General features: G+C 49.9%; 6 protein-coding genes and 1 non-coding gene across 9 annotated transcripts in view; 3 read left to right on the forward strand and 4 right to left on the reverse strand.

Moving 5' to 3' along the window:
• Positions 1–64: 64 nt before the first annotated feature.
• TERG_12007 (uncharacterized protein) lies at positions 65–2,997 on the forward strand. Its single transcript, XM_047751031.1, has one exon. It carries the CDS (start codon positions 334–336, stop codon positions 2,623–2,625), a length of 2,292 nt encoding a protein of 763 aa, XP_047605960.1. The 5' UTR covers positions 65–333; the 3' UTR covers positions 2,626–2,997.
• Positions 2,822–2,903, forward strand: TERG_10533. Its single transcript has one exon. It is a non-coding gene; the product is annotated as a tRNA-Ile (tRNA).
• Positions 2,998–3,205: 208 nt separating the features above from the next.
• On the reverse strand, positions 3,206–4,428 carry TERG_03497 (uncharacterized protein; the record flags this gene model as incomplete). Its single annotated transcript, XM_047748098.1, has 3 exons — positions 3,206–3,367; positions 3,579–3,809; positions 3,865–4,428. The coding sequence occupies 3 exons, from the start codon at positions 4,426–4,428 to the stop codon at positions 3,206–3,208; spliced, it is 957 nt and encodes a 318-aa protein (XP_047604072.1).
• A 518-nt stretch (positions 4,429–4,946) lies between these two features.
• On the reverse strand, positions 4,947–7,925 carry TERG_03498 (uncharacterized protein). 2 transcript variants are annotated; one of them, XM_003236405.2, is made up of 3 exons: positions 7,679–7,925; positions 7,159–7,628; positions 4,947–7,101 (listed from the first exon to the last, which is right to left on the reverse strand). In XM_003236405.2, exons 1-3 carry the CDS (start codon positions 7,794–7,796, stop codon positions 5,269–5,271), a joined length of 2,421 nt encoding a protein of 806 aa, XP_003236453.1. In that variant the 5' UTR covers positions 7,797–7,925; the 3' UTR covers positions 4,947–5,268. The 2 variants fall into 2 exon arrangements, with proteins under 2 accessions (XP_003236453.1, XP_047604073.1); XM_047748099.1 differs by having other exon boundaries at positions 4,947–7,628.
• Positions 7,926–8,889: 964 nt separating this feature from the next.
• On the forward strand, positions 8,890–9,855 carry TERG_03499 (uncharacterized protein; the record flags this gene model as incomplete). Its single annotated transcript, XM_003236406.2, has 1 exon — positions 8,890–9,855. One exon carries the CDS (start codon positions 8,890–8,892, stop codon positions 9,853–9,855), a length of 966 nt encoding a protein of 321 aa, XP_003236454.2.
• Positions 9,856–10,073: 218 nt separating this feature from the next.
• TERG_03500 (urease accessory protein UreG) lies at positions 10,074–11,106 on the reverse strand (the record flags this gene model as incomplete). Of its 2 annotated transcripts, XM_003236407.1 has the most annotated exons (3): positions 10,074–10,614; positions 10,678–10,776; positions 10,937–11,106. In XM_003236407.1, the coding sequence occupies 3 exons, from the start codon at positions 11,104–11,106 to the stop codon at positions 10,074–10,076; spliced, it is 810 nt and encodes a 269-aa protein (XP_003236455.1). The 2 variants fall into 2 exon arrangements, with proteins under 2 accessions (XP_003236455.1, XP_047605961.1); XM_047749584.1 differs by lacking the exon at positions 10,937–11,106 and having other exon boundaries at positions 10,678–10,748.
• A 312-nt stretch (positions 11,107–11,418) lies between these two features.
• Positions 11,419–14,147, reverse strand: part of TERG_03501 (uncharacterized protein) — a 3,977-nt gene continuing 1,248 nt past the window's right edge. The window contains exons 2-4 of the mRNA XM_047748100.1: positions 13,358–14,130; positions 13,003–13,290; positions 11,419–12,947 (exon numbers count right to left, since the gene is read on the reverse strand). Of these exons, the coding sequence (XP_047604074.1) occupies positions 12,645–12,947; positions 13,003–13,290; positions 13,358–14,130 (1,364 nt within the window). The 3' untranslated portion in view covers positions 11,419–12,644. The remainder of the gene's footprint in view (positions 12,948–13,002; positions 13,291–13,357; positions 14,131–14,147) is intronic.

Raw genomic sequence — 14,147 nt, forward strand, 5'->3', positions numbered from 1 at the left:
TCGCTGTCGACCTTTTTTCTCCCTGCTTCGAAGGCTCGCGGCCGCTGTGATATACACGCGACGTCACGTGACGTCAAGATGGCGAACGCTGCGAACGGTGTTACTTTCTCTGAGACTGGATGCTGCAGGAAGCCGGAAGCGCCCTGGAAGGCCTGAAAGCCCCGAAGACCCTTGGAAAGCGAGCGTGACTCGGCGAGGCTCTTGGGGAGAAGGGCGTTTGGAAGAAGAAAACCGGGCTTTCCCTCTTCTTTTTACGAGTGATCATCGTCGAAAAAAGCATTCATTGCCAGAGCCCAAAGCTTGTTCGTATCTATAAGTATAACGTCCCTTTTTATGATGGCGAGCTATGGGACAAGATCTGGGGGCCAGCATGCACATCGGCAGTTAGGAGACGGCTCCCAGGCGCGCTCCCAGGATATCCGTGAGGCCCTGAGCGATTCACAGTGCTGCGACCTTATCGACCTCATTCTCAACACTGTGGATTGCATGGAAGACTTGCTCTGCCCCCGTGCGGAGCCAGAGATGAAAGGGAGCCTATCTCATGGGAATGCATTGGACAGTGGAAAGGAAGACGTCGACCTCCTTGGCGGCGAGACAGGACAGCCACAGCGCCCCAAAAGACCTGTGAGGTCAGCTACCACGGTTGCGGCGATAAAGGCGGAGGCGGAGGCGTCTCGACACTTCGGCTCGTGGAGAGATGCAGTCTTAGCCAGAGTTAGGGAGGCTCTCCAGGGCCAGAATGGGAGAGCACCTCTGCAACCTATGAAAGCACAACAGTCTTTGATTGATTTGGATGAAGGAGGGCTTGGACAACAGGACTGTGCGCTACAAGAACTACCCAGTGAAACCAAGGACTTGATTGTCAATTCCCTGCTCCTGATATTACTCAGTCTGGAGCACTATAACGCACATTCACGCGTCCTTCTTGTTAGAGTGGCCTTGCAACTCGGCCTACAAGTTGCAGATGTGTCAGAACATGAGATAAAAGTCGCACATGTGCTTCTGGATAGTGTGAAGGAGATGAACCATGCCGAAGAAGAGCTCAAGCGCAGAGCAGAGCAGAGCAAGATCAGCCGGAGATGGAAAGTTAAGCTTGCGTCTGTGGCTGGCGCGGCGCTTATTGGGGTGACTGGAGGTCTTGCTGCACCATTAGTCGCCGCTGGCGTCGGAACTATTCTGGGCGGCCTAGGACTTGGAGCAACTGTTGCTGCTGGATATCTTGGCGCTGTTGCCGGTAGTACTATCATTATCGGTGGACTGTTTGGTGCTTATGGTGCCAAAATGTCCGGGAGGATGATGGATCGTTACGCAAGAGAGGTAGAGGACTTTGCCTTTCTACCTCTTGGTTCTACTCCAAAACCTGCCTCGGAGCCCACAAAAGCAAGGCCCCCGTCTTCGGATAATAGACTTAGGGTGACTATTGGAATCAGCGGCTGGCTTACCGAAGGAAAGGACGTAATAGAACCATGGCGAGTTCTTGGCCCCGATTCAGACGTTTTTGCTCTTCGATGGGAGCTGCAAGCCCTCCTACGACTAGGCAGCTCCCTGACGACCTTTGTAAGGAATACTGCTTGGACATTTGCTGGGAGAACCGTACTTAGCAAGACAGCTCTTGCACCCGTCGTAGGAGCAGTAATGCTCCCCGTCACCATCTCGAAAATCTCATACATCCTCGACAACCCTTTCAATGTTGCCAAAGTCCGTGCGGACAAGGCAGGTCAGATCCTCGCAGACGCCCTTATCAACAAAGCTCAGGGCGAGAGATCAGTCACTCTAATAGGATACTCACTCGGAGCTCGCGTCATTTTCTCCTGCCTCATCGCCCTTGCAAAGCGACGGGCATTTGGATTAGTAGAGTCTGCCATTTTGATCGGCTCCCCTACTCCGTCTACCACTTCCCACTGGCGACTGATGCGATCCGTTGTCAGCGGCAGGCTTGTCAACGTCTATTCAGAAAACGATGGAATCCTCCAATTCCTCTACCGCGCAAACAGTATGCAGCTTGACATTGCCGGTCTTGAAGCCATATCTGGTATCCAAGAAGTGGAGAATTACGACGTCACCGGTATCGTCAGTGGCCATTTACAGTATCAGTTCTCAATTGGCAAGATACTGCAGCGGATTGGGTTTGATCATCTAGATGAACGTGAGATACAGAGACAGGAGCATAAGCTTGAAATTAATGAGGAAGAGATGAAGAATCTTGAGGAGGAGAGGATTGCTACCGCTAGAGCTGCCCAGACATCAGGTACTGCTACCAAGGAGACTGCCATTAAGGTACAGGAAGGTCAACCGAGGACTGGACCTAGTGTGGATGTTAGTTCTGTTGCTCTCGCTGGTGCCCTATCTGGAGCTGCCACTGCTACTACTGGTATTGCAGCTACTGCAGGCACTGCTGTCGATGGTGCGGATGGTGACCACGTTGACGATACAGATGACGAGGCTCCTGCCCGCATAATGATGGTTGACAATGATGGCATTGAACTTGACGACTCATCAGATACGAATGAATGTCCGTATCCTGACATTGAACCTGAACAGTTAGAGCGGGATATTGAAGAAATGACCAGGCAGCGACTTCTGAATGCTAGAATGGATGGTATCCAACTTGAAGATAACTATTAATTGTTTTCCTACGACGGTGTTGGAAATAGCATAGAGATACATTCTAAGGCATTAGACCGATAATAATATCTATCCTATCAATTTGTATTAATGCCTCGTTTGCCACTCCGCCAGCTATCAATTTTAGGCCCACTCTGACAGTCGGTCCACATGGGAGCGAAGAAATGCAACCGCTGCGTTTGCCACGGCATGTCAAGGTCCCATAGCTCAGTTGGTTAGAGCGTCGTACTAATATGAAGTTAATGCGAAGGTCGAGAGTTCGACCCTCTCTGGGACCATAGGTTCTGATTCCTTTTTTTGTCCATTTCCAAGCAAGTTCTTTTTTTTTATATTGGAAATATATTCGGGGCTCTTAGGCTTTTCGGACTTTTTTTGTTCTATCTAGGGCCTGCATCGTCCTTCCTATTCGAGATAACTTAGCGAAAATCTTAACCACCGCGGGCTGTAATGATATCAGAGTTGTTAATACTCACTCCAACCTTCTCTTCAGGACCGTCTGCATCCAACCATGACGGGTATTTGCTTTCTTCTTTTACATTCCCCTCAGTGTGGCTTATCTTTACCCAGCCAGTGACTGAGGTCAATGTAGTAGACTTATCTCAGTGTAATATTTATGGTCATAGGCGCTCCAGATGCCGATAACCTGCGATATAGTGGCCAGCACAACCAAGATGTGGAATATCTGATGCGAATTGAACCAAATATCGAATTTCCCTGGTCTCAGAGACTCTGGGATGCGGGTCTGAATATCTCGAAAACATCACAAGCCCAAGACATGTAACCGTATCCTGGGCCAGGGACTTGTCCGCCCGCTTTCCCCTCCCCCCACCCTACATGGGTCAGGCAAGAAGGGAAAGCGACGGAGATGTCCCCATAGCGTGAATTGAAGTTAGAAAAGAATGCAAAATCACGCAAGTAATATTGATGAGGAAGAGACGTGGAAGCATGCTCACCACATAGAAGGCGACCCCAATTATGTGCAACAGACCTTCAAGGAGGTAGTACGGGAGCCCGCCGTGTTCCATCATTTCCTCAAGGCCATAAAGTATGATGGCATGCATCAGGGGTGCTAGTGAAGACAATCCGGTGCAGATAAATGTCCACGCACGAAAGGTTCGGTACTCCTCACCTTCGAATTTCGGGTGGAATAATATCATGCATGTTAAGGAACTGAACGCAAATGTCTAGAGAGTCTGATATAAGCCAGATATCCTCACCTTAAGGTAAGGAAGAGCTTACAGTTGTCCAATAAATAGCCCACAACGCTGTGTCGCTATAGAACACCACATAAGTACCAGAGATGATGTCACCGAAAATCAGCCCTGCAATTCCCATATAGTCGGCACGCAGGCATGCCTTGGCCACCTTCTCGGAGTGGCTCATGAATGTGTGGAACAATGTCGAGCAGCTCATACACATTATGGCTGTCAGCAGGAAGAGTGAAAAAACCACTTTATCCGCCACCGGAGCTTCAGGGTAGAGAGCCTCGAAGTGCCGGAAAACAAAACCCTCTGCAGCGGCAAAGCCAATGGCCGGGATAAGATGCGTATAGATGTTAACGGTCTCATTATGGGTGTAGAACCAGCTGTAGAAGCAACGAGCGGTCGAATTGCATGGAACTCGGTAGCCAGTCAGGATATAATTGCTTTCTCCCAGCCAATGCGGTACTTCCTTGTTGGAGAGCGTGAGGGCGCCATGCTCCTGGCTTTTCCTAGGTAGAAGAGGCGGTGTTTCATCTAGATCAACTCGTGGAGGCCGTGAAGCGACGAAACCGCGCGAACGAAGGGCGGGTAATACCGTCATCTTCCTCCAGCCGATGGGTAGACTAATCCTAGATCAATTGGCGTGTATAACGATAAGCGCTAATAATATAACTAGTTTAGCAGTAGGAGCCTCAGTCCCGTCCCAGGAACGAAAGGATCAAACTGGAGACAGGCCTGGAAAGGATATCAGGGCTTTTTCAGATAGCGAGATAAGCAGAGGTAAAGAGAGAGAAGAGGCTTATATATTTACCCAGCTCCTCGAGCAGGAATATAAGACGCACACGCCGGGCAGGGGTTCCACCTTCCTGCACGCATGGCCGGGCTAGAAAAGAAAAACAGAGCAGGATATAGAGCAACGAAGGGAGCGGATAGCATCGCATCCGCTAGTTATATATCGAAGGGAGGATATATAAAGAGACGTGCCACTGCTCTGGTCCTTGCGGGTGAGGAACAGCTGCGGAAGGATTGAGAAAAAGTCCCACTAGGCGCGGGCAAGGATAGCAGAGCGCCTGCAGCCTTCAGCTCGTGGTTTGATGCCCGAAGCTTGTTGGCTGCGGCCCAGTTTCTGGCCGGCCAGATCACCCAAACGAGCATCTTGGTGGGACTGGAATGAAGACGGCATTTCGGTAGTTGGCGATGTTGATATTTGATGAAGTTGAAGTTGACGTTGAAGATGAAGACGGGCGTTGAGCAGTCATGTGATACTTAAAGGGGGGAGTGGAAAGATCAGACGAAAATAAGAAGAAACAGACAAAAAGGAAGATTCTATTGATATCGAATCGAGTATCTAAACCTTTGGCGTTGTATCATTGCTCATTATAATGTTAAACATCCCAAGAAACTGTCATTAACCGGTGGCCTATCCATAACTTTTCACACCTTAATCAAGAGCATCCCATTCCACAGCCTTCCGGGGAAAGATCCGCTTGTACAAACTGATTCCAATAGAGTCCTGCGGGTTGATCTTTGCATCAAACGTGGCTTTGAAGTAGCCGTGGGTTCCCAGACTCTCTTTAATGTAGCCGGTGCGGCCACGTCGGGTCCAGAGCTGCAGGGCTTTGAACCAAGCAATGTCCTCTGCGTTGAAGAACATGTAGCGGACAGTGACCAGCTTCTTGTGGATCTTGTACGGGTGGCCGGTGAGGATGACTCGCTTGGCTACCACGCGAGAGTGGTCTGGGGCCATAGATGTCCCAGTTGCGACGAGCTCCAGGGCACCAGGCTTGGTGTTGGCTTCATCGCTTCCATCGAGGATTTCGGGGTCAGCCACAGACGTGCGTTTGAATATTAGTACAGGGATGGAGCCCCAGGATACGGGGCCGATGAAGGTAGCGACTGCATTGCGGCCAGGGTGTATGAATCTATCGAATTTGTGAACATTGTTGGGCGTTGTCCCTGCGGAGGAGAAAATGGGTTTGACGAGCAGTCGACGAGGGCCGCATTGGAAGATCAGTTCTTCCTTTGACTTGATGGGTGCTTCCACCGTGGAGTTTAGGGTCATGTTGATGTTGACAACCGCATGCTTGTGCTCGTGACGCAACAAGGAGAAGAGGGATAGAGGGGATGGGTTACGTTGCTGCAGGTTCAATGGGACAGCTCGGAGATGTACGTGCACTTTAGTTCCAGGTTTTGCGCCGCCAACAAGAGCCTCTCGTATACACTGATTACGTGCTCCCTTGTAATCTGGTACCTGCAGCAGATGGCGCCAGTCCTCTGGCTCGTGTGCCCTGTCCTCCTCAGTTTCCCACTTGCTAGTCTTGAGGCTCCTCAAACCACGATATCGGGCCAGACGCTCTCTCGCTAATGTGTTAGGATGTAGCTCGATCTCATCTGGGAACTCGAGGTCTTCCTGAGCCTCGCTCTTCTTGCTGGCTCGGTACTCCTCTATCTGCTTGGCTTCTTCCTCTGGAGATGGATCTAAGAACATCTCGGACTGCGGGTATTCAGTACCGCCGCCTTCGGTCATGGCATCTCTATTATCAGGGAAAACGCCATCCTCAGGCCGGCCTTCCTCCATATCCATCATCTCTTCATCACCATCGTGCTCTTCGTCCATGAGATCAGACCCCGAGTCAGAAAAGTCATCAAGATACCAGGCTGATTGGTACTTTGAGGTACCACGGGGTATTCTCTTAGGCACCTCGTATGCCGTTGGTTCATCTTCATCTGAAAAATAATGGTGATCGTCAAGCAGGACACCTTTTCTCTCCTGCCCAAGCATTGAAGGGGTATCATCTGTCATGAACACTTCCTCGGGAGAAACCGTAGTAAGATCCTCAGCATCTTCGGTCGGTTCATCCAAAACTTCCTCATTCACGGCATCATCAATATTCATTGCATCCTCCTTCTTGCGCGACGGAGGCGGCACTTTAGTGATTAATGATATCTGGAAATCTCCCCAGGTTGGGATGTGTACCAATCGATCCGCCTTGAGACCTTTCCCTCGAACTATACCAGTAATCACAACATCACCTGTTTCCTCAGTTAAAGAAGCAGGCCATTCTACATTCTCGATCAACATCCAACTTCTATCATCCCTCCAATGTATACCCTTTGGAGTTGCGGTACAAAGGCCGCGAATGACGTTCGAACAATCCTGTCTAGAGTCGAGAGAGTGGACTTTATCAAGGCTAGGGAAGTATCGTGTTAATGAGGACTTTAGCGAAGTTACAACTTGTGTCCTCTTCTTCGGTGTTGGTATTTTCTCAAGCCTCTGATAGGAATAAATGTCAATTTCATTGACTAAGTTGCTAGAATGAATACCACATACCTGTACAAGTGCCATGACATTGGAGATACCCTGGCCTTCTACTGCCTTGAGGAGAACCTGAGCCGTTTCGTCCAATGCTCCCGCATCGGAAGAAATCACAAACACAACGAAATCAGCCAGCCGGCATACATCCAATGCGCTGATCAGATCCCTCGTAGCGGGTATATATGTAATACTCTGCTTGAACCGGTCGATGCGTACTTGACATATGCCACTGTAACTCTCGCTATTGGGCACGTCAACGCTCTGGTTGAGCTGTAGCACTGCCGCATCCAGGTCCACCCCCTCCGAGACTGGTATGACTGCCACATGCCGGGGAGCACCATGCTGGCCAGAAAATATGCTGACAGCCTCAGACTTCGCCTTAGACTTCAGTCTCTTCTTCTGCTCGGCCTGGTTTCGTCTCTGCATTTTCGACATGAGCTGCTGGTGGGGGGTCTTTCGGCTGCCCCTCTCGATCTCAATTTTTCCTAATTGACTGTCAGCTGGTATATTCACACTCTCCCGATGCGCCACACACCCTTAGAGAGATCTTTCAGAGCGCCCTTGGTCATATGCTTGGACTTGAAGACTTTGTTCGCCTTCTTCGTTGTGTTCCGGTGGTGGTGCTGCTCGGTTGGCACCGCCATGGGGGCCATCTTGCCTGGCCCTGAGCCCTTGAATCTAAACGGTAGCGAGTCCAGCTTGGGCAATCCACTGCAAAGATAGATGTATCAATTCTATAACCGTCTTTTCTCCTCGTCTTCGCTTCTCGTCTTTCTCAGTCGTCACAAAAACACATAAAAATATAAAAAAAAATAATTTCTGTGTAAAAGATAAGGTCACGTGAGATCTTATCTCCCGTCTCTGTGGGCGAAATCTTGGCGTTTTTTTATTTTCTAATTTTTTTTTTTCTTTTTTAGTTTGAAAGCTCGAAAAGGCACAAAAGAAAGACGGAAAGATTCAGACGGATTCTATTGTTTTATTTCAAAGGTGTGGGTTGAGTTACTACTAGTGCTGCGGTGGCCATGGCCATGGAGGTCGCGAAAACGAAAAAAGACGCCGCAAAACGGTCAAAAGCGGACGTTGCAGCAGACCGCGAAGCCAGGAAGCATTTCGCCGAAGCGCAAGAGGCATACGGACGGGGCAAGCAGGTCGCAGTGAAATCTGTCAGGGACAAGAAACTGCGGAGTAATCTGAAGAGCCTCGAGACCAAGTACAAAAATGCGATTCTCCAAGCGAAAGACTCGGAGCTGCTCCTTGAGAACGAGGCAGGATTCATTGAGGCTGAGGGAGAGCTTGAGCGGACATACAAAGTACGGCAGGATGAGATAAAAGAGAATGTCGGCATTGAAGTCGCGAAGAACGGATTTGAACTGAAATTGGAAGACCTGGGGCCGTACAAGGCGGATTACACCCGCAATGGACGGAAGCTTCTGCTGGCTGGGAGAAAGGGCCATGTTGCTACGATGGACTGGAGAGAAGGCAAGCTGGGTTGCGAGTTACAACTTGGTGAGACGGTGAGGGATGCGAGGTGGCTACATAACGACCAGTTCTTTGCGGTTGCGCAGAAGAAATACGTTTATATATACGATCATTCTGGCGTTGAGATACATTGTCTGAACAAGCATGTTGAGCCAACACATCTTGAATTCCTACCATATCACTTCCTTCTCGCTAGTGTGGTACGTTTATCTTGGATCTTGCTTTATGTTCTTTTTCCTATGCTAATTATAATGCGGTATAAAGGGAATGAGCGGGTTTCTGAAATACACAGACACCTCGACCGGTCAACTGGTTGCTGAAATACCAACTCGAAAGGGAAGTCCGACATCCCTATGCCAGAACCCTCATAATGCCATCCTACACGTTGGACATCAGAATGGAACTGTCAGCTTGTGGTCTCCAAATTCGCAGACCGCATTGGTGAAAGCTCTAGTTCACCGTGGCCCGGTACGGTCAGTCGCCGTGGATAAACAAGGCCGATACATGGTATCAACAGGCCAGGACCAGAAAATGGCTGTATGGGATATTCGAATGTTCAAAGAAGTACATTCATACTACGTGCATCAACCTGGCTCGACAGTGACTATTAGTGATCGAGGTCTAACGGGAGTTGGCTGGGGAACTCAAGTCAGTGTATGGAAGGGGCTGTTTCAAGCCGCTCGGGAAGACCAGGAGAAGGTCAAGAGTCCTTACATGGCATGGGGAGGTAACGGACAGCGTGTTGAGGGCATACGATGGTGTCCATATGAGGATGTGCTCGGTATAGCGCACGACAAGGGCTTCTCAAGCATGATTGTACCTGGGGCCGGCGAACCTAACTTCGACGCAATGGAAGCCAACCCTTACGAAACTACCAAGCAGCGACAAGAAGCTGAAGTCAAGTCTTTGTTAACGAAGTTACAGCCTGAGATGATATCTCTCAATCCTGATTTCGTTGGTAATCTTGATTTGACTAGTGACAAGGCTCGACGAGAAGCCAGAGACCTGGATAAGAAGAAGGAAGATATTGCCGAAAAACTAAAGAATCGTGGCCGAGGACGAAATAGTGCCTTGAGGAAGTATCTTCGGAAACGAGGAGGCAAGAATATTATAGACGAAAACAGGTTGAAGGTCGAGGCTATGAGAAGGGAACAGAACGAGAGGTTGAAGGAGAAACGCCGCAGGGAGAGAGAGGCCTTAGGACCGGCACTAGAGAGGTTCGTGAAGAAGTAGACGCCTCTTCTCCTTCGATTCTTTGCTTGTCTGCTTGTTTTTTTTTAAAAAAAAATAATACCCATGGAGTTTACGATGCTTGTACATTTGTCATACTGCTTGCATGATTGAACGGCGTTGCATGGCTATTGAATCGCTATTTTGAATAATAAATACCATTCATGAACATCCTTCAAGCCTGCAAAATGGCTGAGTTCAACGAACATCACGTCTGTGCGTCACTCATCTACGGAGCCGGAGTTTTTCGGAGCACCGTTCTTCCATCGCTCTAAGCTCACGTCGTAAGCTCCGCTGCCCTTCCAGGCGCTCAATATCAAATCGACGATGTTTTCAACGCCTTTACCGTGCTTCACCACCGCAAAGACAGTAGGACCGCCTTCTCTCATCTTTGCAGCATCTCTTTCCATGACATCGAGGTCGGCACCTACGGCCTCCGCAAGGTCAATTTTGTTGACCACCAACAGGTCACTGCCTGTGATTCCTGGCCCGCCCTTACGAGGCACCTTGTCACCGCCAGCAACATCAATGACGTAGATAATGAAATCAGCCAATTCACGAGAGTAATTTGCGGCAAGGTTATCTCCGCCGGACTCGATTAGGAGAAGATCGGTCTTGAACTTGCGCTGGAGTTGTTGAAGAGCAAGCAGGTTGGCGCTTATGTCTTCGCGGACAGCCGCATGAGGACATCCTCCTGTCTCGATGGCACGGATACGGGAGGGAGAAAGTGCTTTGTTGCGAGTAAGGAATTCCGCATCTTCTCTATAGCCGATGTGTAATTAGTACCATCTCCGCCATTTCGGCTCAAGGGTCACGGCAACATACCGGGTAAAAATATCGTTCGTGACAGCTGCAATGTTGTATTCGTCACATAAGGCCATGCACAGTGCCAGCATCAATGCTGTCTTGCCCGATCCTACCGGCCTGAATGCAAATGTCTACCTGTCAGTCACGATCCCTCTTAATTGATTGAACTCGATCTCGTATCTTCTCCATCCCCGCGTTTCAAGCTTTGCCAATGCAAGCCTAGTTGAACAACTAGCAGGAAAGAAACGGTGAGATCTGGTAAATAAAGCGAACGAACCCGCCAATTCCAATGGTGAAGGCTCTGTCATTCCAGTCGCGCTTCTCTACCAGCGGCTTCTCGCGACTGATGTACGAGCCCGGCCCCTCAAGGATCTCGTGAGTATGACCATGGTTAGTCGCATCGTGCGAATGATCGTGCGAGTGCGAGTGCGAGTGCGAGTGCGACATGGCAAATGTTCTTATTATTTCCCAGGATAAGGAGTGTATTGTAGCCGGCTGTCCGTGATCTGCCCGTCCGTCTGTACTTTGCTTCCACCGTTGTAGAGAGTTGGTGTGGGTGGGAAAGTTGGCAGTTGTGATGACAGCATTGTTGATAAAGCCGGGAGCCGCAAGTGCCGCGGCTAAGCACCGAGATAATATTAACTATTCCCGGCTAATTCGTATACCAGGGAACGGAGATACAAGGATAATCATTGTGGGGGCCAGAAAGAAGGTTCCAAAAAAATAGAATTATATTAGAACAAAGATCTGAATGTATTATCATCACCGTCGCCTCGCCGTCTACTCCAAAAAAAAAAAGGGGATCAAAAAGGGGGTACGTAAAGGCAAGCAAGAAGGTAAGCAATCAAGCGGGCGAGCATATCATGCATCCATCACACGGCGCGGCCACGGCATATCCAAACAGCAGAAAAGCACAAAGTCCAAGAAGGCCGAGCAAGAAAGAGATATGGCAAGTTTAGAAAAGCAGAGTAAAAGACGCAAAACGCTGACTCCAAAACACCTTCTGTTAGGAAACAGAATAGAACAAGATAAGGTAGGTTAAGACATATGGTAGGGAGCATGAAGAAAAAACGAGATAGAGGAGAGGATTCATAAGCCAGTAGACCAAGCAGATGTAAAATGATGAACGAAGAGCTCCCAGAACAAGGACGATGAGCAGGTAGAAGAACAGTAAGCGCCAGACAGGGAGTTGCGAAAATAGGCAGTGAAAGGGAGGAGAGCGGACAGCTGAGATATTCAGGTTGTATTGACGGAAAGGACAATAGTTTCACAAATCGAGATGATGCCGATAGGTAGGAAGAGGAGGGGATGGTTAGCGTCGAGATGGAGGTGGGAGCACGGTACATAGCACGGCAAGCTCGGGGGTTCATCAGCCAGTCGGTGGAAGTTTTTTTATATAGTTTTGGTAAATTGGTGGGGATAAATCCGGCTCAGTCAATTAGGATCAACTGGTTCCTTTCTGTCTCTTACCACCGACTCTCGGACTGGCTTTCACTTTATTAGCGTTCCCCTGTGTAGCATTGTTGGCATCCATGGAAGATGCATTGTCATCCCCTTCCGTCTTTACTGTGCTCGCTCGACGACGTTTATTGTTCACGTTTGGACTGGTGTTGGCACTGGTGCCTTGGCTACCACTGGTGTTGGTGCCTTGCTGACTCTGCTGGGCTGCCATGGCTACGGGACCGGCAACAGGGTTTTGGGCTGGGCTGGGCGTATGAGTTGGCCCGCCTATGTGGGGGGATCCCTGGACACCGGGGATGCCCAAGTGGCCGACTGCAGGAGAGGCGAATTGGTTATTAGTACCGTTGACACCTGGAGTGCGTTGGCCAGGTGGCATAGAGTTAACGCCGAGAGCTGGGTTTTGCTGAGAGAATGTGCTGACGAGTTGGTGAAGGGCATCTGGAGGGGATAGGTGAGGGTTTTGTAGGGAGTATTGAAAGAGGTATTGCATTTGAGATATGATTTCAGCGACCTACAAACTAAAGTCAGCTTTCATTTCCTGCTTGAAAGGTACGGAGGCAACCGACCTCTAAGAAGCTCATGACTGCCACGGGCACGCCGTCGTCTGTGACCATGGAATCCGGTATGGCCACGGACGGGGTAGCGGAGAGTTTCTGCCGTTTGGTCATGGGTTTGCTCATCCTCGGGCTTTGCTTCTGTTCTGGGGATGGTGGAGGTTGCAATTGGTGACGAGGTATATATTCGGTATGGCCGCCTGTGCCGATATCCAAAAGTTCTATCTTGCCCGTTGGGCCATATTGGGCTACCAGAGTTCCGGTAGAAACAAGCTGATCGTTCGTTAGTCGAACTAACATATCAAATATGAGGGGTGTAGTAGCTTACCTGGCATCCATTTTCAAACCAGTATATGAACGAGGTCTTTTGGCTTTCTACAATCTGGCCACCAGTAGGTAGGTCCTTTTCCGCCACATTTTCAACAATCATCTGGATTTGTTTTATCCCGCTGGTGAACTGTGTCCAGTAGTACCGAGCCAGAGCAGGCGTCGAGATCTCAAACTGTTTCGTCCCACGTTGAGCATTGAAAACAACCAGGCGTAGAACCCCGTTTGGAGCATAGAACTGTTCTACAAAATTCTGCCAATATGGCAATCCCGGTGCAGGATTGCGATTCTAAAAAAGAAGAAGAGAAAGATTGATTAGTATGATGAAAAATGTATAACAGGTGCCATGGTCTTACAGAATAGCCACTGAGATTCTCTGCAAAGGAGAATAGTCTAAATATGGATGAACCCTTCATGGGGTTTGGCATGCGCTGCTGCATCATCATCTGCTGCATTGCAGCCTGCTGCTGGGCCATTCGCATTTGCCCCTCTGGACCGGCAAGCTGCTGTGGCGGGCCTACATGTTGGCCCGGGGTAGGCTGTGGAGTGGGTCCCTGCTGTGATTGCTGCTGTTGCTGCTGAGGGCCGGCCTGTGAGGTTGGAGGTATCCCCGGTTGCTGAGAAGGAGCACTGGTTCCCGGAGGTTGTTGATGCTGTGGCTGTGGATGGGGAGTACCACCTTGGGAATCATGCATTGCTTGTGCCTGGGTGGTCCTTTGCTGTGCGTTTTGTTGTTGAGCCTGGGCTTGAGCTTGGGCCTGGGCCTGGGCCTGAGCCTGGGCAGCCGCACTATTTTGATGAGCCATCTGCATAGCAAAGAGGTGCTGCTGTTGCTGATGCAGATTTGGAGCCTGGTTATGATGATTTTGAGCCTGGAGCTGTTGTTGGATGTGTGGAGGTAGGTTGCCCGGGTGCATGACCGGGTTGCCAGCCTGGGCGACGGCCATGTGGGCAGAAGTGACCGCCTGGGTCCCGTTAGGCATGGAGGCTGGGATTCCAGCATGCTGAGGCTGCGGCTGCGGCTGCGGCTGCGGCTGGCCGGTCTGCTGCTGCTGTTGTTGCTGTTGCTGGGCCTGCTGTTGCTGCTGGGCCTGTTGAACGTGTTGTTGCTGCTGCTGGGCCTGCTGTACTCTTTGCTGCTGCTGC

This window comes from Trichophyton rubrum, assembly GCF_000151425.1.
Source record: "Trichophyton rubrum CBS 118892 genomic scaffold supercont2.3, whole genome shotgun sequence".
In the NCBI taxonomy this organism is placed as follows: domain Eukaryota; kingdom Fungi; phylum Ascomycota; class Eurotiomycetes; order Onygenales; family Arthrodermataceae; genus Trichophyton; species Trichophyton rubrum.

Bases quoted from the DNA above. Each gene is read 5' to 3' on its own strand.
- TERG_12007 (XM_047751031.1), top strand. From the start codon at position 334: ATGATGGCGAGCTATGGGACAAGATCTGGGGGCCAGCATGCACATCGG.
- TERG_03498 (XM_047748099.1), bottom strand. From the start codon at position 7,796: ATGGCCCCCATGGCGGTGCCAACCGAGCAGCACCACCACCGGAACACA. The intron at 7,629-7,678 runs GTGTGTGGCGCA...ACAGTCAATTAG, and splicing joins TCTGAAAGATCTCTCTAAGG to GAAAAATTGAGATCGAGAGG.